The sequence below is a fragment of the Panthera onca genome, chromosome B1 (assembly GCF_046562875.1).
Source record: "Panthera onca isolate mPanOnc1 chromosome B1, mPanOnc1 haplotype 2, whole genome shotgun sequence".
Classification (NCBI taxonomy): domain Eukaryota; kingdom Metazoa; phylum Chordata; class Mammalia; order Carnivora; family Felidae; genus Panthera; species Panthera onca.
The window spans coordinates 45,071,017-45,097,131 of record NC_138342.1 but is presented as its reverse complement, the minus strand read 5'-3'; the positions used below and the strand labels follow the sequence as shown (position 1 = coordinate 45,097,131).

The following is a 26,115-nucleotide window of genomic DNA, read 5'->3' as shown; positions in this document are numbered from 1 at the left end:
CAATTACAAATATCTATGCACTGAATTCGGGAACACCCAAATACATAAAACAATCACAAACATAAGTAATCTTACTGGTAAGAATGTGGTAATTGTAGGGGACTTTAATACTCCACTTATAACAATGGACAGATCATCTAGACAGAAAATCAGTAAAGAAACAATGGCCCTGAATGAAACACTGGACCAGATGGACTTGACAGATATACTTAGAACTCTACATCCTGAAGCAGCAGAATATACTTTCTTCTTGAGTGCACATGGAACATTCTCCAAGCTAGATCACATTCTGGGTTACAAAACAGCCCTCAATAAATATAAAAGAATTGAGATCATACCATTCACACTTCCAGATCACAATGCTATGAAAATTGAAATCAACCACAGGAAAAAGTCTGGAAAATCTCCAAAAGCATGGAGGTTAAAGAACATCCTACTAAAGAACGAATGGGTCAGCCAGGCAGTTAGAGAAAAAATACATGGAAACAAATGAAAACGAAAGCACAACAATCCAAACCCTTTGGGATGCAGCAAAGGCAGTCCTAAGAGGAAAATGGCCTATCTCAAGAAACAAGAAAAATCCCAAATACAAAATCTAACTGCACACCTAAAGGAACTAGAAGCAGAACAGCAAAGACACCTCAAACCCAACAGAAGAAGAGAAATAATAAAGATCAGAGCAGAAATAAACAATATAGAATCTAAAAAAACTGCAGAGCAGATCAATGAAACCAAGAGTTGGTTTTTTGAAAAAATAAAATTGATAAACCTCTAGCTAGGCTTCTCAAAAAGAAAAGGGAGATGACCCAAATAGATAAAATCATGAATGAAAATGGATGTATTACAACCAATGCCTCAGAAATACAAGCAACTTATCAAGGAATACTATGAAAAATTGTATGCCAGGAAACTGGACAAACGGGAAGAAATAGAAAATTTGAACAGACCCATAACTAGTGAAGAAACTGAATCAGTTATCAAAAATCTCCCAACGAATAGAGTCCTGGACCAGTTGGTTTCCCTGGGGAATTCTACCATACATTCAACACAGAGTTGATACCTATCCTCAAGCTGTTCCAAAAAATAGAAATGGAAGGAAAACTTCGGGACTCATACTATGAAGCCAGCATTACTTTGATTCCCAAACCAGACAGAAACCCAGCAAAAAAAGAGAACTACAGGCCAATATCCCTGCTGAATATGGATGCAAAAATTCTCAACAAGATACTAGCAAGTCAAATTCAACAGTATATAAAAAGAATTATTCACTATGATCAAGTGGAATTCATTCCTGGGATGCAGGGCTGGTTCAATATTCGCAAATCAATCAATGTGATACATCACATTAATAGAAGAAAGGAAAAGAACCATATGATCCTGTCAATAGATGCAGAAAAAGCATTTGGCAAAATACAGCATCCTTTCTTAATCAAAACCGTCAAAGTCAAGATAGAAGGAACATACTTAAACATCATAAAAGCAATTTATGAAAAGCCCACAGCTAATATCATCCTCAATAGGGAAAAACTGAGAGCTTTCCCCCTGAGATCAGGAACATGACAGGGATGTCCACTCTCACTGCTGTTGTTTAACATAGTGTTGGAAGTGCGAGCATCAGCAATCAGACAACAAAATGAAATAAAAGGCATCAGAATTGGCAAAGAAGAGGGCGCCTGGGTGGCTCAGTCAGTTAAATGTCCAACTTTGGCTCAGGTCATGATCTCATGGTCTGTGAGTTCAAGCCCTGTGTTGGGCTCTGTGCTGACAGCTCAGAGCCTGGAGCCTGCTTCAGATTCTGTGTCTCCCCTCTCTCTGTCCCTTCCCCACTCACACTCTGTCTCTCTCCCTCTCTCAAAGATAAACATTAAAAAAAATTTAAAAAGAAAATTGGCAAAGAAGAAGTCAAACTGTCACTTTTCGCAGATGACATTATACTCTACATGGAAAACCTAATAGACTCCACCCAAAAGTCTGCTAGAAGGGATACATGAATTCAGCAAAATCGCAGGGTACAAAATCAATGTATCGAAATCTTGCATTTTTATACACCAATAATGAAGCAACAGAAAGAGAAATAAAGAAACTGATCCCATTTACAATTGCACCAAGAACCATAAAATACCTCAGAATAAACCTAACCAAAGATGTAAAAGATCTGTATGCTGAAAACTATAGAAAGTTTATGAAGGAAATTGAAGAAGTCACAAAGAATTGGAAAAACATTCCATGCTCATGGATTGGAAGAATAAATATTATTAAAATGTTAATACTACCAAAAGCAATCTACACATTCAATGCAATCCCAATCAAAATTGCACCAGCATTCTTCTCAAAGCTAGAACAAACAATCCTAAAATTTGTATGGAACCACAAAGACCCTGAATAGCCAAAGTAACATTGAAGAAGAAAACCAAAGTGGGAGGCATCACAATCCCAGACTTTAGCCTCTACTACAAAACTGTAATCATCAAGACTGTATGGTCATTGGCACAAAAACAGACAGACCAATGGAATAGAATAGAGAACCCAGAATTGGACCCACAAATGTATGGCCAACTAATCTTTGACAAAGCAGGAAAGAACATCCAGTGGAAAAAAGAAAGTCTCTTTAACAAATGGTGCTGGGAGTTCTGGACAGCAACATGCAGAAGAATGAAACTAGACCACTTTCTTACAGCATACATAAAAATAAACTCCAAATGGATGAAAGACCTGAATGTGAGACAGGAAACCATCAAAACCCTAGAGGAGAAAGCAGGCAACAACCTCTTTGACCTCAGCTACAACAATTTCATGCTCGACGTGTATCCAAAGGCAAGGGAATTAAAACAAAAATGAACTATTGGGACCTCATCAAGATAAAGTTTCTGCACTGCAAAGGAAACATTCAACAAAACTAAAAGGCAACCAACGAAATGGGAAAAGATATTTACAAATGACATATTGGATAAAGGGCTAGTATCTAAAATCAATACAGAACTCACCAAACTCCACACCCGAAAAACAAATAATCCAGTGAAGAAATGAAAGACATGAATAGACAGTTCTCCAAATAAGACATCTAGATGGCCAACAGACACGTGAAATGATGCTCAACGTCACTCATCATCAGGGAAGTAAAAATCAAAGCCACGCTGAGATACCACCTCATGCCAGTCAGAGCAGCTAAAATGAACAAATCAGGAAAACACAGATGCTGGCAAGGATGTGGAGAAACGGGAACCCTCTTGCACTGCTAATGGATTCATGCAAACTGGTGCAGCCGCTCTGGAAAACAGTGTGGAGGTTCCTCAAAAAATTAAAAATAGAACTACCCTATGACCCAGCAATAGCACTGCTAGGAATTTAACCAAGGGATACAGGAGTGCTGATGTATAGGGGCACTTGTACCCCAATGTTTATAGCAGCACTTTCAACAATAGCCAAATTATGGAAAGAGCCTAAATATCCATCAGCTGATGAATGGATAAAGAAACTGTGTTTATGTACACAATGGAATACTACGTGGCAATGAGAAAGAACGAAATCTAGCCATCTGAAGCAACATGGATGGAACTGGAGGGTATTATGCTAAGTGAAATAAGTCAGAGAAAGATACCATATGTTTTCACTCATACGTGGATCTTGAGAAACTTAACAGAAGACCATGGGGGAGGGGAAGGGGGAAAAGTTACAAACAGAGAGGGAGGGAGGCAAACCATAAGAGACTCTTAAAAACTGAGAATAAACTGAGGGTTGGTGGAGGAGAGGGGCAAGTGGGCGATGGGCATTGACAAGGGATGAGCTCATTGTTGGGATGAGCACTGGGTGTTGTATGGAAACCAATTTGACAATAAATTATATTAAAAAAAAAAGTAAAAGATTCAGAAAGGAAAACCCAGTGAAACACTGGGCATCTTTAGTGAGAACAATTAGGGGAAGAAAGTGGGTGATCATAACTATTACATACAGAATTAGAATATGGTTGGTTTTAATTTCACAGTTTCTAGAAGCCTAAGTTTTTGTGCACAGCTCTGCCTACATGATAATAAGAAATAAAAGGTAAATGTTGTCATTCTAGCTATACAACCAGTCAATTCCATGAAGAAAAAGATCAAACCAGCAGTTTGAACTTATCAAACTGGTGAGGTCAGAAGCTCCCCTCTGTACCAAGCTCGCGCTGGGGGCCTCCCCTCCCTGCCGGCTCTCTAGACTTTCAGGATGGCCTCACAATTCCAACACTTGTTTTATCAGATCTTAGAGACCTCCTAAGGTGAGGGATCTTGGCTTCTCTCTGAGTCCTATTTACTGCCCGTGGCAATGGCCTACACAGAATGAGAACTCTACAAATACTGACTGAAAAGACAAATACAAAAATAAAGGTTTGCTTTATTGAGCTGTAGCCACTCTGAACTGCATTAACTCTTTAGAGCGTCCAAGAAGTCTGTCAGAGAAAGGTATGTGATCTCTGACTCTGGAACTTTATTTTGAAAGAATGATCTTGGTGGCACACCCGTTTGTTTAGAACCTTCAATTCTTGGGTGTCAGATCAAATGAAATTATGCCCATGGAGGTTATTGAGAAATTTATACGGTGCTCCAAAGTGGTTTTCAAATATAAAGGCTTTTTCTCTCCTCACCAAAATATTAAGTATAGCGTTAGTGGTTGAGACCTCTTTCCATTTCCATACCCAAGCTGGCAGGTAACAAAGGCATTACAAAGCCTAGATCTGGGGGGTGGGTGCCCTCTAGGGAACAGCGTTGCTCAGAAGGGAAAACAGGCCCTGTTAACCCCTGGGAGGAAGCTTGTTCCCATTCATATCCCTCCTTCAAGTGATTTGTAACAAGGTAACAGTTGGAAACATGACCAATCATTTTAATAGAATAAAGAATTTTTTTAATTGTGTATCTTTTATATGTCATGAATAGGAAACACTGCTGTTAATTAATGTGGTCAGAAACTTGCTATCTGAGTCCCCATCAGTGAGCAGAGACCTTCCCACTTTGCCTGGAGCATCTGAGCCCCGTGGGTCACTGATTCAGAGAAGCAGCTTCCAGTTCCAGCTAGGTGCAGAGCCCCAAGCAGGGGTTTTCAGATTTAGCCTCCACAAATTTAAGTTTATTGTGTCAAAGGAAACTGGACCCTGAGTGCACTTTTCAGCTCAGGTTTGATGTGAACCCCTTTACATACAACCCTGCGCTGCTCTGAGCCTGTCAAAACCCCACATCGCTTAAATTTTACCTAAACTTCACCCTTTTCCCCCCAAATCCTCTGATAATCTTGCCTCTTCCTTTCTTTAGGTGGTTCTTCTGGTACATGGTCTCCCTTACAGGAGAGCAAGTTAGCAAACCTCATTTTGTTGGGGCTACAGGCAGCGGGGTGTCGGAGAGGGAGGGCTTGTTTGATGTCCAGGAATTTAGGGAGCCAGGTGACACCACACTGGTAGCTTGAAACTGGCCACAGTGGGAGGATTTACCCCATGAAAACTCAAGTACTAAAATCAGAGGTCTCCCCAGTCCCTGAAGGGTGACCGTTAACCATTTACCACCATACCACTGGTGGTGGGGAGCTGCTGGTGGTCTTTACCAGAAGTGCTTTCTCAAAGCTGACCTCTGGGGCTGTGAAGAGCCTCGCACGCTGTGCCCGTTCCCAAACTCAAGGATGTAAAGTGGCTGTGAGAAGACAAGCCTGTCACTGCAGTTACACGGAATCCGACCTGCTCTCCCTACCTGTCACAGATGTGGGAAGAGTGTTGGCCTTTTTCAGCTGTTCCCTGCGCTCAAGCCTGGACGCTGCAGTCTCCGGCTTCTTCTCCTCCAGCTGTGGGCTGTGCTTGTGCAAGGAGCCCGCTCTGCTGATACTGCTGCTTCCAGGCTGCAGGATGACACCGACCTGGGTGGGCAGAGAGTCAGGGCAAGTGTGTGTTCAACCTCAGGACATGGAAAGACTGACCGTGCAAGGCCTTGGGGGGGCTTCTGCCTGCCAGCCCCCAACCTCTGCCTCTGAAGGAGAAACGGGACTGCACTTGGGAGCAATGTGTGGCCAACCATGACGCCAGCCATGGAGCAGCTCAAGACAAAGGTCCCAAAAGAGGGAAAGCCACTTTTGTAGGAGTCCCAGTGAACAGACTATAAAATCAGGGCCACAGAGCAAGACTCCTGATTCTTCTCCCAACTCACTGCTCAAATCCATTCACTTTCCTATTTCTCACATAACTGCAGTGTGTGTGGATCACTGCTAATAATCACGGACTCTACCAAATCAGGTTAACCTGAGAGCACAAGGAAACCAAACAAAATTACTACTTGAAAACACTTCCCTGGTTTAATGGTTGTCAATTTATTTACTGCTCTACCCTAAGCATTCACCACTCCCAGCTAGCTTTTTTTTTTTTTAAACCCTTGTGACCTACCTAAAAGACAGCCAAACTTGAGAAGGAAAAGTTAAAGCTGAAGACCAGGCTACTCACGTTCTCTCTGGAGAGCTTTTCTGCCTGTTTGGCCTCCCTGGCTTGCTTCCTCTCCTCTCGAGTAGCTTGCTGCTCCCGAAACCCCTTCTGTTTCTGCAGTGCTAAAGTTATCCACAGTGGCTGCGCAGTTTCAACCTTCTCTGCAAGTTTGGAGCCATCTAACGAGTGCCTGCTCTGAAGAACAGGCTTTTCTGGGGACAAAAAAAGACTGCTGTTACGATTTATATGATGTATCTGGGGGCATCTGGCTGGCTCAGTTGGTAGAGCTGTGGCTCACGATCTCGGAGTCATGACTTCGAGCCCCACATTGGGCGCAGAAATTAAACTTTAAAAAAAATTAAAAAGCAGTATACATTTGGTCTTCATGCCCATTTCTAGAACACAGTAAAACCCTTGGAATTTCCTAAGTGATGAGAGCATAAGGTGTCCCTCATTCCATTAATGAGATGACTTTGGGACCATCCTTAAGGCTGGGGGCTGGTTGCCAGAGGAGCCAACCATGTGATCAGGTTTGAATCTTTCGTTCCCACCCCCCAACCTCTGGGGAGGGGAGCAGGACTAGAGGCTGATTTCAATTGCCAATGGCTGATGAGTTAATTGGTCATGCATATATAGTGAAACCTCCGTAAAAACCCAAAAGGACAGGGTTCAGGGAGTTTCCGGCTGGTGAACACATGGAGATTTGTGGGGAGAGGTGTCCTTTGAGGGCATGCAAGCTCCATGCCCCTTCCCCATACCCTGTCCTTATGGATCATTTCCATCTGGCTGTTCCTGAATTACACACTTTTATAATAAACTTGTTATCTAATAAGTAAAATGTTTCCCTGAGTTCTGTGAGGCGCTCTTCCAAATTAACTGAACCCAAGGAGGGGGTCGTGGGAATCTCCGATTTAAGTTGGTCAGAAGCATAGGTGATGACCTGGATGTGGGAATGGCATCTGAAGTGGGGACAGTCTTGTGGGAGGGGTAGACAGCATCAGAACTGATATGAATGATATGAAATGTAAGAAAGCCAGCTAGTATCTGAGGACGGTCTGATAGTGTGGAGACCTGCCCACCCCCTCCCCACCCCCCACTCCCCACCTCACTGGAATAGTGATCAGAACCGGTAAAGGCAAGGGTACCTGGGTGGCTCAGTCGGTTGAGCATCCAACTTCGGCTCAGGTCATGATCTCGTGGTTCATGAGTTCAAGCCCCACATTGGGCTCACTGCTGTCAGTCTGTCAGCACACAGCCCGCTTCAGATCCTCTGTCCCCCTCTCCCTACCCCTACCCTGCTTGCGGTCTCCCAAAAAATAAATATTAAAAAAAAAACTGGTAAAGGCAAAGGGAGGTTTACAGTGAAACTGCTCACTTACCTTGATCCTTCACCCCTTAGAACTAGTGACATGAAATATTCAACTGTCCTTACCTAACACAAACTCTGCACTGATGCCCGAGGGACTTCTCTGGGTGGAGAGGTAATATTTCTTATCAACAGAAAAATAGAAGTCTTTTCCTTCCCTCAAAATGGGACTAGAAATACAATCTCCAGTGTCAGAAAATCTCAAGCCTACAGGGGACCCAGGCTGCTATTTGATTTATTATTATTTACTGCTTTATTTAACCCCTTCCCAAACATCCTACCCAGTGTATGAAAGAGGTAAAAAGGGTGCTGCTCTATCTATCCCGTGAGACTGCTGAGGGCAGTGGGGCTCTGAGGAATGCAGTAGGAAACTGTGATTTTGGTCCAATGCTCTCTTTTGACAGAGTGAGTATGAGGGGCCACAGCAATCCAGTGCAGTGCCCCAGGTCACCCAGCGGCTAGTGCACAGGCTGAAGTTTGAGCCTAGGACTTCTGACTTCCAGTCTGAGCTTTTCCTGTGGTTGACTGTCTTGCCTATGCAATGGGGTAAACACACTTCACAGGTGGCTGGAATCAGAGGTTGAGTAACTGGACTCTTAAATTAAGCAGCCCTGGGCTTGACCTTGTGTGACCTTACAAAAGCTACTTAGCTTCTCTAAGGTCTTCTAATCCATAAAGTGGAGATGACAATGGCACATGCCTCATCAGACTGCCGTGAAGATTAAGAGATCCTGGGTATCATACTAACCAGACAGTTGGCAGATAGGAACCACTCTACAAAAGTGACCTGTTCTTACTATTTATGTCTATGAGAATCATCCCCTTCTTTTCCTCACGTAAAAATTAAGCCCTTTTATAGATAACCATTCCAGCAATGAGTCCTTTACTACCTCAAATGAAAAGGGCTCACTATAGACCTGTTCTTTGGAAATTCACTACAAGTTTACACATTGATGATCCAGGACCTTACCAACCAGGGCTCCCATCGATTTGACTTTTTATTGAGGAGAAAGAACCAAAGTAAAATCAAATTAAGAATTCAAGCACAAAAAGGAGGCAGATTCTGCTTTTCTATACCTTTAGACCTATAATACTCTACAAAGAGAATTCCTATTTACAATGAGTCTTGGTCATTATGCTCTCCCTAATCATCAAATAAAGTTTCAGCTATGATCTAACACAGTAAAGAAAAGTGACACATTTCAGAAGTATTAAAAAAAAACCCTGAAAGGTATTTTTAGTTAATTGTTAGTTAACAAAACAAAAACAAAAATAAAAAATACAAATACACTAGACCCTTGAACAACATGGGTTTGAATTGGCCAAGTCTACTTACACACGGGTTTTTTTTGTTTGTTTTGTTTTGAGAGAGAGAGAGCGAGCGAGCATGCGAGTGGGTGAGACGGGCAGAGGGAGAAAGAGAAACTTAAGCATGCTCCATGCCCAACGAGGAGCCCAACGTGGGACTCAATCCCATGTGATCCCAGAATTACGACTTGAGCTGAAATCAAGAATTGGTCACTCAACCCACTGAGCCACCCAGGCTCCCCTATGCAGCTTTTGTTTTGTTTTGTTTTTACAAATACAGTACAGTACTGTAAATGTATTTTCTCTTCCTTATGGTCTTCTTAATAAGATTTTCTTTTCTCTAGCTTACTTTATTGTAAGAATACAGTATTTAGCATATATAACATACAAAATATGAGTTACTCGACTATATTATCAGGAAGGCTTCCACTAGGCTATTACTAGTTAAGTTCTGGGGGAGTCAAAGGGATTTTGACTACACAGGAAGGTAGCACCCCTGACCCCCATGATGTTCAAGGGTTGACTCTATTCACCACTTCAAGCATTCTGCTTAACTGAGAGGCTTTACACACAGGAAATAATTTAAGTTTTGTTCTACTCCAGGGCAGTGTAACACCTGTTTGGAAAATGTCTGAAACCAAACTGCCAAGATCCAAATGATTTCCATTTAAAGTTATTATGTAGGGGCTATTATGTATCAGTTGGTTAAGCATATAACTTTGGCTGAGGTCATGATCTCACAGTTCGTGAGTTCAAGCCCCATGTCAGGGTCTGTGCTGACAGCTCAGAGCCTGAAGCCTGCTTCAGATTCTGTGTCTCCCTCTCTCTCTGCCACTCCCCTGCTTGCTCGTGCTCTCTCTCTCTCAAAAATAAACATTAAAAAAAATTTAAAGCTATTATGTAAAAGGGAATCCTACACTAAACATTCCACCTGAACTTGCCTGGAAAGGTCATTAAAACAACTGGCCAGTTTCCTGCCAACAATTCTGACCAGCATTTTATCACAAGGGTCAAAGTACCTTTAAAGTAGAATTGCCTACTTTTTTTTTTATTTGAAAAGATAAATCGTTAGCCAGATTTTTATTTCCTTAGAACTGTGGTTTGAATAGCACATCCTGGAGTTATGACCAGACTTTAGAAAGGCTGTAACACAATATATGTAAAGGGCCTAACAGGTCTGGACTGTAGCTGGGGATCAATAAACAGAAAATGTTTTAGGATGTTAAAATGTGGCTCCTGTCTGAATTTCAGCCCAGGATGCCCAAAGGTCTTCAACAAATAATGGCACCGATTCCCGCATCCTGAAGTAAAAGTTCTAGATCACTTACTTGGGGCAGGCCCACGAAGTGGCCAAACAGCTACCACAGGGTCATAGAAAAATCAGAGTTGAAGTGGAAGAAGCCAAGGTAAAATATCTGTTTAAACCTATTCTCTCACATTCTAAACCCAGCGGACAAGGGGAACCACAGCCCACTCCAATTCCCTCCTTCAGGTTCTGGGGACATGAACCAGTGCATCCTGCCCTTATAGGGTTTTAACCACTGCTCCCAAAGGTCAGTTCTGGGAGAAAGGGCCACTTAATATCTGTTCCACCCGCCACAAGGAGGTGGGAATTTTGGAATGAGATGACATCTGCAATAGAAGTGCTAGAGGGCAAACACAGGAGGACACAGGAGGGTTATCACAGCGGAGTTATGTCCACTGTTGTTTCAGTGACCTTTACCTTAAATGTATATGATGCTCCAGGTGTTTTAGCTAATAACAGCACTACAGGGTCACAATTAACAAATAAAGTTGGAGGTCCAGGCTTAATATTTTTATTCTGATGGGGTGTTCAGTCAAACATGTTTGGCCAGCTTGGCCTAGAGTGAGCAGGAAGACCCCAGTGGTCTTTAGACAGCACCCACGGGCATGTGGTCTTTGCTTTCATGCTGCTTTTCTACCAAGTAAAGAAAAATTCAATTAGCAGAGCCTGACAGCCCAGAATCTGGATACTGGGGAAGAAAACAGGGGCACTGCCAGTTTTGGGTAGAAAATTATAATGATCAAAAGGGCTTCCCTAAGAGAAAGAAGCACAGCAGAGAGCTATTTCTTCCGGGAGAAGATAAGGAGAGTGAGAGAGTCCTCCAGACAGTGAGAGGGACTTGGATGATCATAAAAGCTACTGACACAAAGGCTAATGTCAAAACTGAAAATGGGGGTTCCAATTCAGGATGGTGACATAGGAGGGTCCTGCACCCTTCCCCTCCCATGGACACAATCGATATGCAGCTATATATGGAACAATTCCCTTTAAAAAAAAAATCCAAAAACCAGCTGAACAACTATGCAATGGGTGAATGAGAAAAACTCCACACAGAAGGAGGTTGGAGAGGGTGAGACACAATTTCACCATAAACCCACCCCCTGTACAGCAATCCATAACTCCGAGGGAACTCACAACTGTCAGCTTCTCCTTGAGGAACAAAAGGTTTGGATTCCACACCTGGGGCCCCAACTTTTAAGACTTTCACCAGAGGGACGGGCCCCCAGACACCTAGCTCTGAAAGTCAATGGGGATTGCAAACATGAGTCCCACAAGGCTTTAGGGAACTAAGGGTCAGCTTAAATTAATTAATTTATTTTTCTGAGAGAGATAGCAAGCGGGGAAGGGGGAGAGAGAGAGAGAAAGGGTGACAGAGAATCCCAAGCAGGTTCCATGCTGTCAGTGCAGAGCCCGATGCAATTGCATGTTTTCCAAGCTGCTGCATAGTTATTCCTAAACCAACTTATTTGAAAGATGACAATTTATTATACTGAACTATCCATTTTCATTCACTGCACTAAATTGCAATTAAAAAAATTTTTTTTTAATTTATTTTGAGAGAGAGAAAGAGAGGGAGGGGCAAAGGAGAAGGAGAGAGAGAATGATGAAAATGGGCTCCTCAGCAGGACAAACAGAAACCACTAGGGAGAAATGGTCCGGAAGCGTGATCTACATGCTGGTCTAAGGCGTGGTTAAAAAGGACAATAAGGTCTTCCATAAGGCAAGTAACCAAACCACTATTGCTCAGGAAACAGCTCTTTTCTCCGCAAAAATCACCCTAAATCTAAACAATTAAACACAAGAGAAGGCTTGCAGCATTTCCTAATAAACCTCAGGGGAGAGTTTCTCTGATACATGCAAGTAACTTCCTGGAATATGACCCAAACTTTACTTCAACAAAACAGAAAAGAAAAAGAATTAGATGAAGGTTCTCAGGGACCCCAAAGCCAATCCAAGTGATCACTGAACTGTCCCAAACCTATAGTCTGAAGAAACACGAGGGGCAGCCTTGAGTGAGGGCAGCTCTAAGATTTCTTTTTAAAAGGCTTCACAGTGGTAAGCTGGTGGGGGCAGGGACGCATCTGCACAGCATTTTGCATAAAACTGAGCCAAAGTCAATCATTCACACAGAAGCTCCCAAGGCCCATGCTGCTGCTGAAAGTCCCCTAACCTCCCACCTTAGTGCCTTTACTGCCCAGAGCTAGAACGCAGACTAGACTAGAAAACCCCAGTCTTATCATCACTGTGAGGCTCCTTCATAAGGATTAAGGGCTTCTTTGTTAATTAGGACTGTATTTCAATGTCCGTTGTCAACTGAAAGTGTGTTAGTCTAAGTGTCAGCACCTGGAACTTATTACTTCTGTAAGTATCATTAACAGTATGAGCTGCAGGAAGGTAGCACAGTCAGCATTTCCAAAATTCTAAAGGAGCAGAAAAAGAAAAGGGCCTCAATATGACTTATGACAGAGAAGGGACGTGCTCCCACACTAGCCCTGCTTCCAGCTCCGGGCAGTTGTGGCTTCTGCCAGGACACAGACAAGCTGGACAGAGGCAGGGGGCACCTACCCATACCTACCTTTCCTCCCGGCCTCAGGGGTTTGGGAAGGCTTTTCTGGCCGAGCAGCAGACAGGGCCGAGGAACCAAGTTTCCTCTCTGTTTCTACAACTTCCTCCTCATCCCTCTTGTGTGCCTTCCTTTTCTCTGGGGGTGGCGGTGACCGCGGCCAGAGGTCCCTGCTCTCCTGACCCTCCTTGCATGGCTCGCCAGGCTCCGGGTCTGGCTTCCCTGCCCGGCGGGCCAGCAGCTCTACCAGGTAGGGCCTGCTCAGTTTGGAGAGTGGGGAGGAGGGGGGAGTCTGACCGGCAGGCTTGGGAGCCAGGGCTGGCTTCTGTACCAATGGCATTTTGTTTGCCACCTTGTCGTGCTCTGCAACTGGCTGAGGCCCCAGCTGGGCTGCAGGAGAAGAGTGTACTCTTTCAGCAGAGTTCTTCCAGGTGGACAGGGCTTGCTTCCTCTCAGGGGTTAGGGACAGGCCATGCTTGAGGGCCACACCCTCTGTCTCTTTCTCTCCTTTTGTGCTTCCTGGTACAGGTGGCCCACCATCAGCACTGTCCCCGGTGCTGCTGTGCCTTTTCTTCTTCTTTTGTTCTGTCTGTTGGTCACAGTGGAAGCGCAAGGAGTAGTTGGTCCTTCTCAATTTTATCCCAAACGGTGAGGCTTTTTCCTCTTGACCAGGCGTTGCGGGGTCTGCCTTTCCTATACCACTGATGGTCTCACTGTCCAAAATGATCATGGGCTCTGCATGGGCCACTGCTTTCTGTAGAGGGTAAGGAGGGCTTGGAACAAGGAAAGATGGGAGGTCTTTGGCAAATTTGCATCCCTCTGTGCTGTCTGCTGGCTCCAGTTTCTCTGTACCCTTTGGGTGCTCATAAGTAGCCAGGGGCTGGGGAGCTGACCCATCATTGGGTCCCAGCACAGGTCTTTTTCTAATGCTCTCTGCTTCTGTGTTAGGTTTGGAGGTCTCGGTGCCACCATCTGAGAATTTCTGCCAAGCAGGCATAATAGAGAATTTTGCATTTACTGGGGGGATCCTCCGGAGGTTCCCGCGGGAATCACAACGGCCCCTGGGAGTGTGCTCATCACCTGGCCGAGACTGGTCTCTATCAACGCGCTGCTCACTCTCTGTGTTCTTCAGAATTCTGGACCGAATGGAAGCCCATTCAGCTAGTGCAGCCACACTGCTTGGAGACTCCTGGGGGGGCCTGGCCTTCCCGCTCCCTGACCGGGGGTCGACAGATGCTCGGGGTGGGTTCTCCAGGGCAGGGACATCCACGTGCTTCTTTTCTTCTGACAAGCCCAGGAGAGACTTGCATGCTGTGTCCTTGATCTGGCTCAGGTTAACGGCCGGGCCACAGAGCTGTGCTCCCGTGACCAGAATGGCTGTGTGGGGGACACTCAGGGAGGAGGGCAAGGCATGGGAGGCTGGGCTGGCTCTGGGGGTCTTCGGCTCCTGGGGGGCAGAGGCAAGTCCCGCGTCCTTCAGGGGCGTCACTGGGCTCAGATTGACTTTGGGGAAGAGAATCTGCTTCCCTCCGGATGACACCTGGAAAGTATAGGGCCTGGGCGTGGTCTGCCTCTCATCCACTTCCTGCCACCGAAGTTCCTCCACCTTCCTGTCTTTTTCTGGAGCGGCAGCTTCCTTCTTTTCCCCGGCAGCCAGCGTCTCTTCTACCTTCGCCTCTTGTTTCCGGGGAGGCTGCATGTTAGCTTCTTGTCTCTTTTCCTGACGTGCACGACGACCATGCCTGGGAAAATCCCCGCCTTGTGCCTGCTGCTCTCCGCATGGCTCAGCCTCCTGGCTCTGCTTCTCGCAAATCCTTGACTCCTCAGAGTGTTCTCTTTGCTTCTCGGGTTGCAGGTGCTCTCGTTTGCCTGATTTGTCTGCAAAGTCCACCTGAACTGGGCTCCTTGAGCTCCTTTCCACGTCCAGTGGCTGCCACCTCTCCTCTTGCACACTCGCTGCTTCTCGACCTTCCGCTTCCTGCTGCCTCTGCGCCTCCACTTCCTCCCGCTTTCCCTGTTCTGCCCTTCTCTCTGCTGCTGCCTCCTCCTCCCATCGCTGCTCCTCCTGCAGGCGCTGCTCCTCCTGCAGGCGAAGCTTCTCCTCTAGTTGCCGCTGCTCCTCCTCCTGCTGCCTCTTCTCCTCTCGTTCTCGATGCTCCTCCTCTTCCCGCTTCTGCTCCTCCTCCAGACTCTGCTGTTCCTCCTGCAGCCGCAGCTCCTCCTCCCTTTGCCGCTGCTGCTCCTCCTCCTCCCTTTGTTGCTGCTCTTCGGCCTCCAACTGCTTCTGTTCCTCCAGCTCCTTCAACTCTCTTTCCTCTTGTTCTTCCTGCTGCTTCTCGGCCTCCTGCCCGCTCCACACCGCCTGCTCTTCCTGCTGTGTGCGTGGCGGCTGCTCTTGGGCCTCCAGGTGCCTTCCTTCCTCTTGTTCTCTCCGCTCTTGGCCTTGGACACCTTGCCCTTCCAGTCTCTGCCTCTCCTCTTGGTGCTGCCTCTTTTCTGCCTCCAGCTGTAGTTCTGCCTCGTCTCCCTCCTCGTCCTCGCCTACCTCCTCCAAGAGCTCTTGCCTTCTGTTCTCTTCCCAAAGCCTCCTCTCCAGGGCCTGGAGTCTCTGCTCTTCCAGACGTCTCCTCTCGGCTGCTTCAGCCTTTTGCCGTTTGCACTTGGCCTCAAGTTCTAGCCAGTATTCTTCTTGGCATCTCTTCTCTTCTTCAGAGTCCAGCAGCTCTGGCTCCTCCTCATGCCAAATTGGTCTGCCTTCTCCAGGGTGTCCGTTCTGGTCCAGGGACAGCTGACCCAGAAGGCTACCTTGTTCATGCAGTCGATCCTAACATTGGTAAGGACAAAATAATTAGCCTTTTCCTTTTGCACAGGCAACCATTACCCACCCTATTCACAATGTCGGTGACCCTCTTAATCTCAAGAGAAAGTGCAGTTGTTCCTAAGTATAGAGATAGGTACACCCAGGCCAGCACAGCAAGAGTAAATTGTGAGAGTGGAGGAAAACATATCACCTTCATGTTTACTCCACGGCCCTTTTATTGGTCATTCTCAAATGCCTTTTGCTTAATACAAATGAATAAAAAGAGAAAAACCAATAGCCCAGCCTTAGAAAGATGAGAAAAAATGAGAGCTGATGTCCCCTGAAATTTGTGACGTCAAAGTCCACACCAGTCAAACTGAAGAACCTTTGGCAGAGCCACGGTAGGAGAGCTGGCAAAGCAAATGCAAGGTGTCTAGAGCCCCTCAAAAGGCAGCCCCTCACTCTGAGGCCCACCTGCCCCAGGCAGGCAACAAGTTAGAAAGGGCCAGTAGATGGGCCTGCTTCCCCCTGTTCATTGCAACACACCAGGTCCCTGATGGGAGACACTTAGTTGCTTCTATGGGCCCCTCACACCACCACCAACCCCCCCCCCCAGGTAGAATCAGTGCCCGCAAGCAAGGGCATCTGCCTGGTCAGCTGGGATGGGAGCTACATACCCTGGCAAGTCGCCTGTGTTTCTTTGACACCCTCTGGTTTTTTGGCTTAACGGACAGTTTGTGCTTGGCAGCACTGTTGTCCAGACGCGCGATGGCCAGGGGGATGGCATCTAGGTTGACACTTTCGATGGTTCCAGCAGAAGAGAAGTGCCTTTTTGGCCGCGATGGTTTAACTGGAGCCACCTGTAGAGGAGATTAAACTACAGAGTCAGTCCAGATCAGAACACTGTCGGGGGGGTCCTGGAATGGCAGCACTTGCTGGGGCCTGCACCTTGCCAGGCCTGGACTGGCCCAGGGGCTGCTGTGAACAGAGGCACTGGGACAGAGAGATGAGCACTGCTTTTGTCATCAAAAAACAGGACGTTGACTATTTGTTCTGCCAATGATTTTTGCATTAACTCAAAACAGTCATTTAACCTTTCAGGGACTGATTTTCCTACTCTGAATAATATGGGGGGGGGGGGTCAGATTAGATGAGGGGGGTTGACAAAACATAGCCAGGAGGCCCAATCCTGCCCACAGCCTGTTTTGGTAAATAAAGTTTTATCAGCACACAGCCACACCCCTTGTCCATGGTCTTTAGCGCTTTTGTGCTACAAAGGAAGAGCAGAACAAAGGAGGGTATCCAGGTTGGACCTTATGGCCACAAAGCCTAAAATAAAGCATGGTTTGCTGAGCCCTGGACTAGCTCATCTCTATACTAAGGACTCTATAAGACACTTGCAAACGTCCCTCAGCCTCTACCTGAGACCCTCTGAAGTAGGGAAAGTGTCTTTTTCATCTTTTCAGTTCCCTTTCTGCCCAAGCAGCAAATCTCATTTAGCAAGTGCTCAGTAAATATTTTTTGGAGGAATGAAGGAACAAAAAAGTATAACAGCTATGCCTAGGGCATGAAATTGCTACCTGCTAAAATGTTTTAGCACAATCATTCCAAAGCCACAGAACACAGAGTTGAGTGGCAAAAAAAGGATGGGCAGAACTGTGCCCCCCCTGGGGGAAAGGGAAGGTCCTCACGGCACGACTGCAGCGCTGTAATGCAGATGGCACGCACTTAGGAGCCACCACCTCAGACAAACTGTACACCCGCAGATCAGCCTCAACCCAGGGGCCACACATCTGTAACTATTGAGCTTTTAAAGGCAAGCAGCAAGGTGAGGGCTCACAGCCATACCACGTCAACGTGCAGCAGAGGGCGCTCACGGCCCCATCTGCAGGTCTGGTGCCAGCAGCTCAGGCACAGAGGCATGAACAGAGGCCAGGGTTTATGTGTTGGCATTCATGTTGTAAGTGCAGAGCCAGTGGGGTTTAGCTGGCAGCTTTGCTTTTTGCAATTACCTTCCATATTTATGCACAAAAGACAAAGGACCAAGCCAGCTCAAGAGCAAGATGGATGCTCAGTAAATAATAACTTAGGATAAGGAGCACAGTAGTAAGGAAAAATAATTCCAGCCTTTGGGCTCCTGGCTTTCATTTATTTATGGTTATCTTTATAATAGGTATCAAATTCTGAACTGTGGTTGAGAAGAGACAAATCAAACATTTATTTCCATCCCCTACTAGATGCGTGAATAAAAGGAATTAGAGCCAAATGTGGTAGATTGAATACACAGATAAGCACTTGAAGCTGAGACTTAAATGCAAGGTTTCATTTCTACTCATTTCAGCTGGGCTTCTTCATTGTCTGGGTGGTGGCACTGTCTTGAGCCATCCCCTTCAGAAGACTCAGGGACATACTCTGCTCACTGTGCCAGTCCCTGGAAGGACCCTTGAGTCCCTATGCAAGTGAAGAGTGCTCACAGGAGTGGACCGGCCTCTACTGGAGGGGTGCACACGGTCTCCACAGGGTTCCCTGGACTCCTGCAGGCAGAGTCCCAGGTTTCAACAGAACACAGAAAAGTTAAAAAAACAAAAATACATACAAGTAGAAAAATGCTAAGGTCTTTTTGCTTTTGCATGTCTAAGCATTTTTTCCTTTTTTAATTTCAGAGAGAGAGAGAGAGAGAAAGTGCAAGTAGGGACGGGGGGGGGGGGGGGGGAGAGGGAGGGAGAGAGAATCTCAAGCAGTCTCCATGCTCAGCATGAAACCTGGCGCAGGGCTGAGCCCAGGACCCTGACCTGGATCCTGACCTGAGCTGAAATCTGCATTAAGATACTCAACTGACTGAGCTACCCAGGTGCCCCTTATTTTGCATTTCCAAATAGAAGGAGACTTTTTTCCTTACAGACTTGGGTACCTTCAGGTGTTCTGGAATGTCTTTTTCAATGGCTTAACAGTGTCTTGAAGTACCTGGTACATTTAGGAAAATGACCAACGTGTAAGTGTTCAAATATGTACGTGCTGGGAGGTGGCTATTTTTTCAGAACAGGGTTCAGTTCCAGCAGGTGCGCTGCCATGGAAACAGACACTCTACATCTACCACTGGTTATGTTTTGAAGGAATTTAAAGTAATAGATGAAGGCGGCATTTATGAATGGAAAAAATGAGACAGCGGATCGAAAAAAAAAGGGGGGGGGGAGAGGATGGAAATGGAAGTTCAAGTAAAGAAGCTAAATATGTAATTTCAAATTATATTACCTTCTCTTCCATCTCACTTCTGGCTCCAGGCAGATTCGGAGGACTCAGAGAACTTGGCGTATCACTGGGCTGGAACCGAAAAGAGAGCACTCAAGTCAAACGCCAGAACAGGAAGTTCTGGGCAGATAACCAGATGCGGGCTGTGCCTGGAAAAGGCCGCAGCTGGCTTTGCAGAGCCGGCAGAAGTCACAGTGGGGACTTTGCTAATGTCCAGACAAGGACTCCTGAGGCACAGAATTTGTGCTTTCCTCCTTTCCTGAGTTCAACACATTTCCATGTGAGCAGTGTCTAACCTCAGTCCCTGATGTGCTTCCCCACGGCTGAGAGAGTCCAGGTGCCGCCCTCTAGCCACCCCACCTGGGAAGCGGGGCTGTGTCACACACCTGGCCTCCGACCTCAGAGCGGTGGGCTATGCTCACTGCCTTCCACCCCCTTTGTCTGCCGGACCTCTCACCTCTATGCCAGACCTCTTCCCTGTGAGAAAAAACAAAGGCCCTACGAATTCTGTGCGCAAAAGGCTGGGCTGAGAAGGTGGATGACCAGAGGCAAAAACGAAAAAAACAAACAAAAAAACCCCTCAGGACAGAAGAAGAAAAAGGCTGAAGATCCCCAGCCCAGTCACCTCACCTGCCCTGGGAATGCCCACACTACATCACCTGCACCTTTCTGATGGCCCAATATACCTTCCACTTTGTGTGGCCAATATTTACACAGCTTCATCGTTCCTTCCAGAGCAATAATAGCTTGTCCTGCCTCAGCCCATTTTCTGCACCACACTTAGAAGCATCTTTGGAAAACAAAAATCTGATTATGTCACTGTCCTGCTTAAAATACTCAGAGGTTTCTAGTACTCTCAGAGTAGAATTATCCCTTTCCTGTGCTCTGTACTTTCTGGCCTCCCTACCTCGCTCTATCTTCCCTTTGCCCCCCATCACGGTCCAGCCAACAACACTGACCTGCTTTCTCATGGGACACCCTCAGTCTTATCCTGGGCCTCTGGACTTGCTCTTCCCTCCATCTAGAACACAGCTCCCATAGCCAGGTTTGTCATGGCTGCTCTGACCTCCTTACCTAAAAAGTGACCTCTCCCCCTCCACGTTACTCACTTTTCCACCACTCTGTTTTACTTCCCGTGAAGCATTTTTCTTGATCCAAAGTTATTATACTGTAACATTTACTAAATAAGTAAGTTATTATCTTTATACATATCTGTTGACTTGCCATCTGACTCTCATTAAAATGTGACTATGCAGGGGTACCTGGGTGGCTCAGTCGGTTAAGCGCCTGACTTTGGCTCAGGTCATGATCTCACGGTTTGTGAGTTTGAGCCCCATGTTGGCCTCTGTGAGGACAGCTCAGAGCCTGGAGCCTGCTTCGGATTCTGTGTCTCCCTCTGTCTCTGCTCATACTTTGTCTCTCTCTCTCTCAAAAATAAAAAATTAAAAAAAAGGCAAACCATGCAGAGGCACCCCTAATCTATAGCTGGGGTAGCACTTGCCGAACGAATGGTCCTCCTCCTCCCTCAGGCCATGGTCTGTTGCATGTATTAGACCATCAGTAACAGTGAGGACATTTGCCTCAGTCCTGGGGCAATCCCTGCATTAAGGCTGACAGTCATTGCTGCCGCTCGCACCAAGAGATTGGAGAGAGTGGTTTTGGACCTCGCGGTCTCCACTTTACCCAGCACACCACCTGACACCTGCTTGTGTGGGAACCAGGAGTTATGAGGACCAGGCAGAGGTGGGCAACAGCGGGGGACCAGCCTGTTCTATCCTTCTTCACTTTGCTCTGTTAATCACTTCTCCTTCTTACTGCCCTATGACATATTAGCTGATAACAAGCATGACTTCTGGGGCCACGTCCATTTTAAAAACATCCAGGGTAAGTCCAGGCACCTTGGTAGGCAGAGCACAAAGAATGCTTTCTGCCAAGACTGGAAGACTCTGCAGAGAGCTCCCTGCTCCAGCTACTGGTGGGGCATTTCCTCCTTCCCCACCAGACGCCTGAGGGGGGTCCCTTCTGCTGCTGGAAGGACTCTCATTCCAGGATATGTTCATGGTGTCTCTTTCCAAGTGTCAAAAGACCAAATTTAAATAAGACAATGCTGGACCAATATGACTTTCTTTCCTCATTAAGTAGACTTCAATGGCCAGTTTGATATGTCCTGTCTTGTTAAGAACCTATTTCTTTCTTGTTTTCCTTTAAATTAGTCCAATTTGACAAGTAATTATTCAGTGCTACTAAGTAAACACTAGCTATGTCCTAGGGAGACAGAGATGTGTAAGATCCAGTTTGTCCTCAAGGAACTCAACATTTAGAGATGGAGAGAAAACAATTATGTGGAAAGACACAGATGAGTATGAATGTGTGAGAGGCACTAAGGACACACAGCAAAGACACACAGGAGATAGCACAGCCTGGGGGTAAGGCCGGGTAAGGCTTCCCAGAAGCGGTGGGCCAACCTGAGTCTTGAAGAACAAGTGGAAGACACTGTGAAGAGTGCATGCAAAGGGCATGTCTCCTCTTCCTCTCCCTCCTCCAAGTGGCCCTCACTGCAGATCATGGCACCTGACCAGGAAGTGCCCTCCAGCCCTGGGCGACTCATCAGGAAAGCTTCTCTTGCATACTCCTTCCTTCCACTGCAGACCCAAGAGTTATTGGATGCCCCTGTTCACTGACTGACGTCCTCCCCACACGTATTAGCAAGAAGTCATTCCCAGGAGGAGCCTTACTTTGTTCTCCGTGTCTGACAGGATGATGTCCTCCTGAGTCACAATTTCCATGGGACTGGTCAGGAATAGATCCTCTTCTAAGCTAACCTCGCCACTGTCCGCCTTCTTCATGGGAATGGCATTGGGTGGTGGCTGCCCAAACTTGATGTTTTTGCTCAACTGTCGCTGGAGAAAAACAAAAGAAAGACGTTCTGAAGCAGTGAAGCAGTTCACAATAACCGCAACCAGAGGCCCCAGCATATCTAGTAGGCATTGAGGCATATTCTGTGCACAACGTTTCTAGACTAAATACCATGCCAGTAAGCCATGATGCAGTCCTGTAATAAGTGAATTTGTTTTCCAGTTTCTTTTCTTTTCCTTTCCCACCTTCAAGCCATGAGCTTTTTCATCCAGCCACCTCTTTCTTGGAGATATCAACATTATCCAGGGGGTAGAGAGGCCATATTTCTGAACCAAAAGTTGGGATATATGTTATGACAAAAATTTTTTGATTAACCTATAAATTTCTTTTAAAAAGTCTCTTAAGAGTATAAAAATTGTATAGAATATAGTTACGTGAAATGCAGGAACCAGTGGGGAAAATCAAGACTCTTGTGGTCACTGTAATGAGGGAACCCTCCAGCCTCTCTTGGACACATTCCTGTTGAATATTTATGCTTCATCCACCTTCCTCATCAGGCCTTCACTTGAACATCATGTTCTGGTCACAGTGGGCACCAGGGTGAAGAAGGCCCCAATGCTGGCAAGTCTTTCCATGATCAATGCCAAAGTCATGGGAGTCACAGGAACAGTCTGTCCTGCCACTAGGACTTCTTTTTGCCTTGCTGCAGCTATGCTCTGTGAACTACAGGGCAGAAAGTGCCCAGTGGGGAAAGAACAGAGAAGTAGCCAGAAGGAAAAGGGCCAAGGAAGGATTTGTTACTGGTGGCAGGTAGCTAGAAGTGTGTGTGTGTGTGTGTGTGTGTGTGTTTGGGGCAGGGGGTGGGGGTGGGGAACAGGTGATAGAAATGAGGACGACATATAGTATTTAGAATTAAAGAAAAGCCAGATTAGAAAAGAAATATATTCCCTGAAGAAAAAAATATATAAATATAATAGTTTAAGAAAGGGCAAAATATTTAATGGGCTGCAGCAGAAAACAATGAATGACATTCCAGAAGAAGAAAGGGCATGCCGTGGCCACCTGAGAGACTACTAGATTTAATATACTATAGAAACTCTTGCCTTGATCTATAGCAGGTTTCTGAACCTCAGCGTTACTGACATTGTAGGCCAGATGATTTTTTTGTGTGTGGGGAGCTCATCCTGTGCACTGTAAAATGTTTAGCAGCACCTTGGCCTCTGGGACACCAGATGCCAGTAGCAATCCCTTCCCTGTCAAGACATCCAAAAATGTATCCTGAAGTTGCCAATGTCCCCTGGGGGTGGGTAAAATTGCCTCTGGATGAGAGCTACTGCTCTACATCTTAGGTACTTGGGCTTCATAGTCCTGTCATGCCTCAAAAAGGAAGGAAGGAAGGAAGGAAGGAAGGAAGGAAGGAAGGAAGGAAGGAAGGAAGGAAAGAAAGAAAGAAAGAAAGAAAGAAAGAAAGGAAAAAATGCATTATTTGATATTTATCTTTAATTTGGCTAATATTTAATCCCATAGAGCTGCCAAGAGCAATAGCAATCACATAGTCCAGACCCCTCATTTTACAAAAAATGTCAGAGATCCAGTGGGGAGAGGTGACTGGCCCAAGCTTATGGAAAGAATGAGTGGCCCCAAAGGGATTTGAATCCAGGTCTCCTAAAACCATATTCAGTGTTATTTGCATTGCACTCCACAGGTTCTCACAAATTTGACATCAACACTTCTTTCTTATAGGGGCAGAAATAAAGAGATGATGCAGCATTCTTAATACCTTGCTGAAGTTCCCTGGCAGGGGAATCCCATGAGGGAAATGCCTGTTTCCCCTCTGAACTCAAGGGTACCAAATCCACCCACTCGTGCCCAGCTCCCCCTCAGCCTTGCATGGTGGACGGTGAGGTTGCAGAGACATGGAAGAGGTGAGCCCCAGACTCCCCTCCCCACACCCCCAGGGCACCCCGGCATGCCAAGTCAGGAGCACAGAAAGACAGAGGACTTGTATTTGATCTGCCGGTATTTCAGCCTGAGCCTGGATCCCCGGGCACCACAGAGAAGGAGCACACACCAAAAGCCCAAGTTCAGCCACTGAAGAACAGCTGAGCAGCCTAATAGGGTTTTGGGGAGGAGAAGGCTAAAAAAGGGTGTCTTCTCAAAACAAGTTTAGCAGGAAGCAGCAGTTAGTATCTACTCTCTAAGCAGATCAATAAGCAGGCACGGTTAGAGCAGCCGATGGAGTTAGACAAGAGGACACGGAGTAACAAAGTCACAGGCCCAGCTTACTCTGCTCATCTGTGGGTGAGGGATAGGGACCTGGTGATATGGTTCCTGCGTCCTAGTGAAAGCTTCAGCAGGAGTTCCCTCTGGGATTCCCAGCCCAGCCTTTGGTTTACCAGTTATCCCTTCTCTAGGAGTGCTGGCCAGGAGCTAGAAAGTGTTCTTTTAGTGTTCTTTTAGTGCTGGCCAGGAGCTAGAAAGTGTTCCCCTTAGACTGAGACTTCCTGTTGTCAGGGTCTGCCATCTCTCAATGCTCCTGAACGACTAAGATGAGGGTATTTCTTCTGGTTATAATAGAAAGAACAATTGTTTAATGAGCTCCCAAGGAGAACCTGGCATAACAGTCTAATGCCAGTTAGTTAGGATTTTTTTGCCACCATCACCAAAAAAGAATATGCTGATATTTTTCTTCAAAAGGGCACTTTAAAAAATACTGATGTTGGTCCACCCTGACGCTTATGAGACAAACAACCATATGACAAAATGTAACTGCAGTCTTGATGGAAATAAATTCCAAAGATGGGATGGCTATTGTGGTAACCAGTGAAAAAGCTAAGAGGAAATGGAAAAATGAAATAGATGGAAAGAGAGCAGGAGAAATAGGGTACAGAGGACAAAGCTGGGAAATGGAGGGAATGATGTTGAGAAATGAAGTAGAGAATGAAATACAAGAGGCAAGAGGAAGGTGCAGGCACAGAGGAATCGCATCAGGAGAGGGGTGTGGGCCTGGCTGCAGACACAAGAGCTGAGAGTGGCGAGGAAGGGAGGGAAGAAAAGAGGGAGGGAGGCAATGAGAATGTGTGTGTGTATGAAAGGGATGATTTATGTCACAGATATGTTCATCCTGGCAAAAGAAACACAATGCTGTTGCCTTTGAGAATAACAATGTGCATTTCTGTGAAGCCGCTGATTTAAAATCCTTCTAGAAAAAATAAATTCAGACTGTAGCTGGGAGCTTAGGGGGATGGAGAAGGGGAGGACCCAAGTCATCAAAGAAATACTGGCTACATTTAGGGACGGGGCTGTAGCCTCTCTGTCCAGACAAAGGACTGTTTCACAGACACCCCTGTAGCTGTCAGGGATGAGACCATAGGACAAGACCAGGGTAGGACTTCGGGTCCAAGGCCATGGAGATCGATCCTCAGGTTCTCAAGGCCAAGACTCCTGCACCTGCGTGTTTCCCTTCCCTGCAGTTCCTGCTCCAAATGCTTCCTTCAGGGGACTCAAAGGAGACAGGTGTCGAGACACTGTGTGATTTATTGACAATTAAAAGGTGACTGCTAAAACCTATTTGGCAATCTCAAGTGTCATGTGACTGGACTATAAGGATCACTGTGACTTTTTTGTGACTTTAACTCTGCCCACTATTCAGACATTGTCATGAGAGGAACTTTGATAGAAGCAGTCACTGAAAACCAGACTGTGCAGATGGAGGTTGCCCTTATAAACTACTACCACTCCCTCCACCTTTTTCTAACACCCACGGGCTCTTTATATACACTACAATTACAACCAGAGAGAAGAGAACACTGTGCCTATCCTAACATCCATGCTGCTTGTGGCTGTGAATGGGGTTACTGTTAGGACTGGAATGTGAGCTGAAAGGGACTATATTTTATTCATTCAAATTGAGCCATTTTGTTGTAATATGGAATGCCAAAGAATGATGTTATAGGAATGCACATCCATATTTATGAGGCTTTTTCCTATGGTGTGGAAATTCCAAGCACATCATATTCTGCAGCTCTCACACTGCCAGTATTTAGATTCCCCCAGATTTTTCACAGCTATCCTCAGACCGTGTCTGTGAGAACAAAGCAGAGGAAGAATTAAGTTGCTGTCTCCTTGAGTGAACTACAGATACACCCATAGTTAAAATGAATTTTTAAAAAGAGGCAAAAGACATCTGCTCTACGCAGAAGTGGCTAGATCGGGTATTTATTCTTTGTGTCCTTGACAG

At 46.0% G+C, this 26,115-nt stretch overlaps 1 protein-coding gene across 9 annotated transcripts in view; it reads right to left on the bottom strand.

The window, feature by feature from the left end:
• The window catches only part of CRACD (capping protein inhibiting regulator of actin dynamics), a 274,714-nt gene that overhangs the window by 3,183 nt on the left and 245,416 nt on the right, over positions 1-26,115 (bottom strand). For all 9 annotated transcript variants that reach the window (XM_060655695.3, XM_060655693.3, XM_060655698.3 and 6 more), the window contains 6 exons: positions 21,755-21,919; positions 19,023-19,091; positions 16,448-16,630; positions 12,983-15,794; positions 6,449-6,639; positions 5,709-5,871 (listed from right to left, as the gene is read on the bottom strand). In XM_060655695.3, the coding sequence (XP_060511678.3) occupies positions 5,709-5,871; positions 6,449-6,639; positions 12,983-15,794; positions 16,448-16,630; positions 19,023-19,091; positions 21,755-21,919 (3,583 nt within the window). The remainder of the gene's footprint in view (positions 1-5,708; positions 5,872-6,448; positions 6,640-12,982; positions 15,795-16,447; positions 16,631-19,022; positions 19,092-21,754; positions 21,920-26,115) is intronic.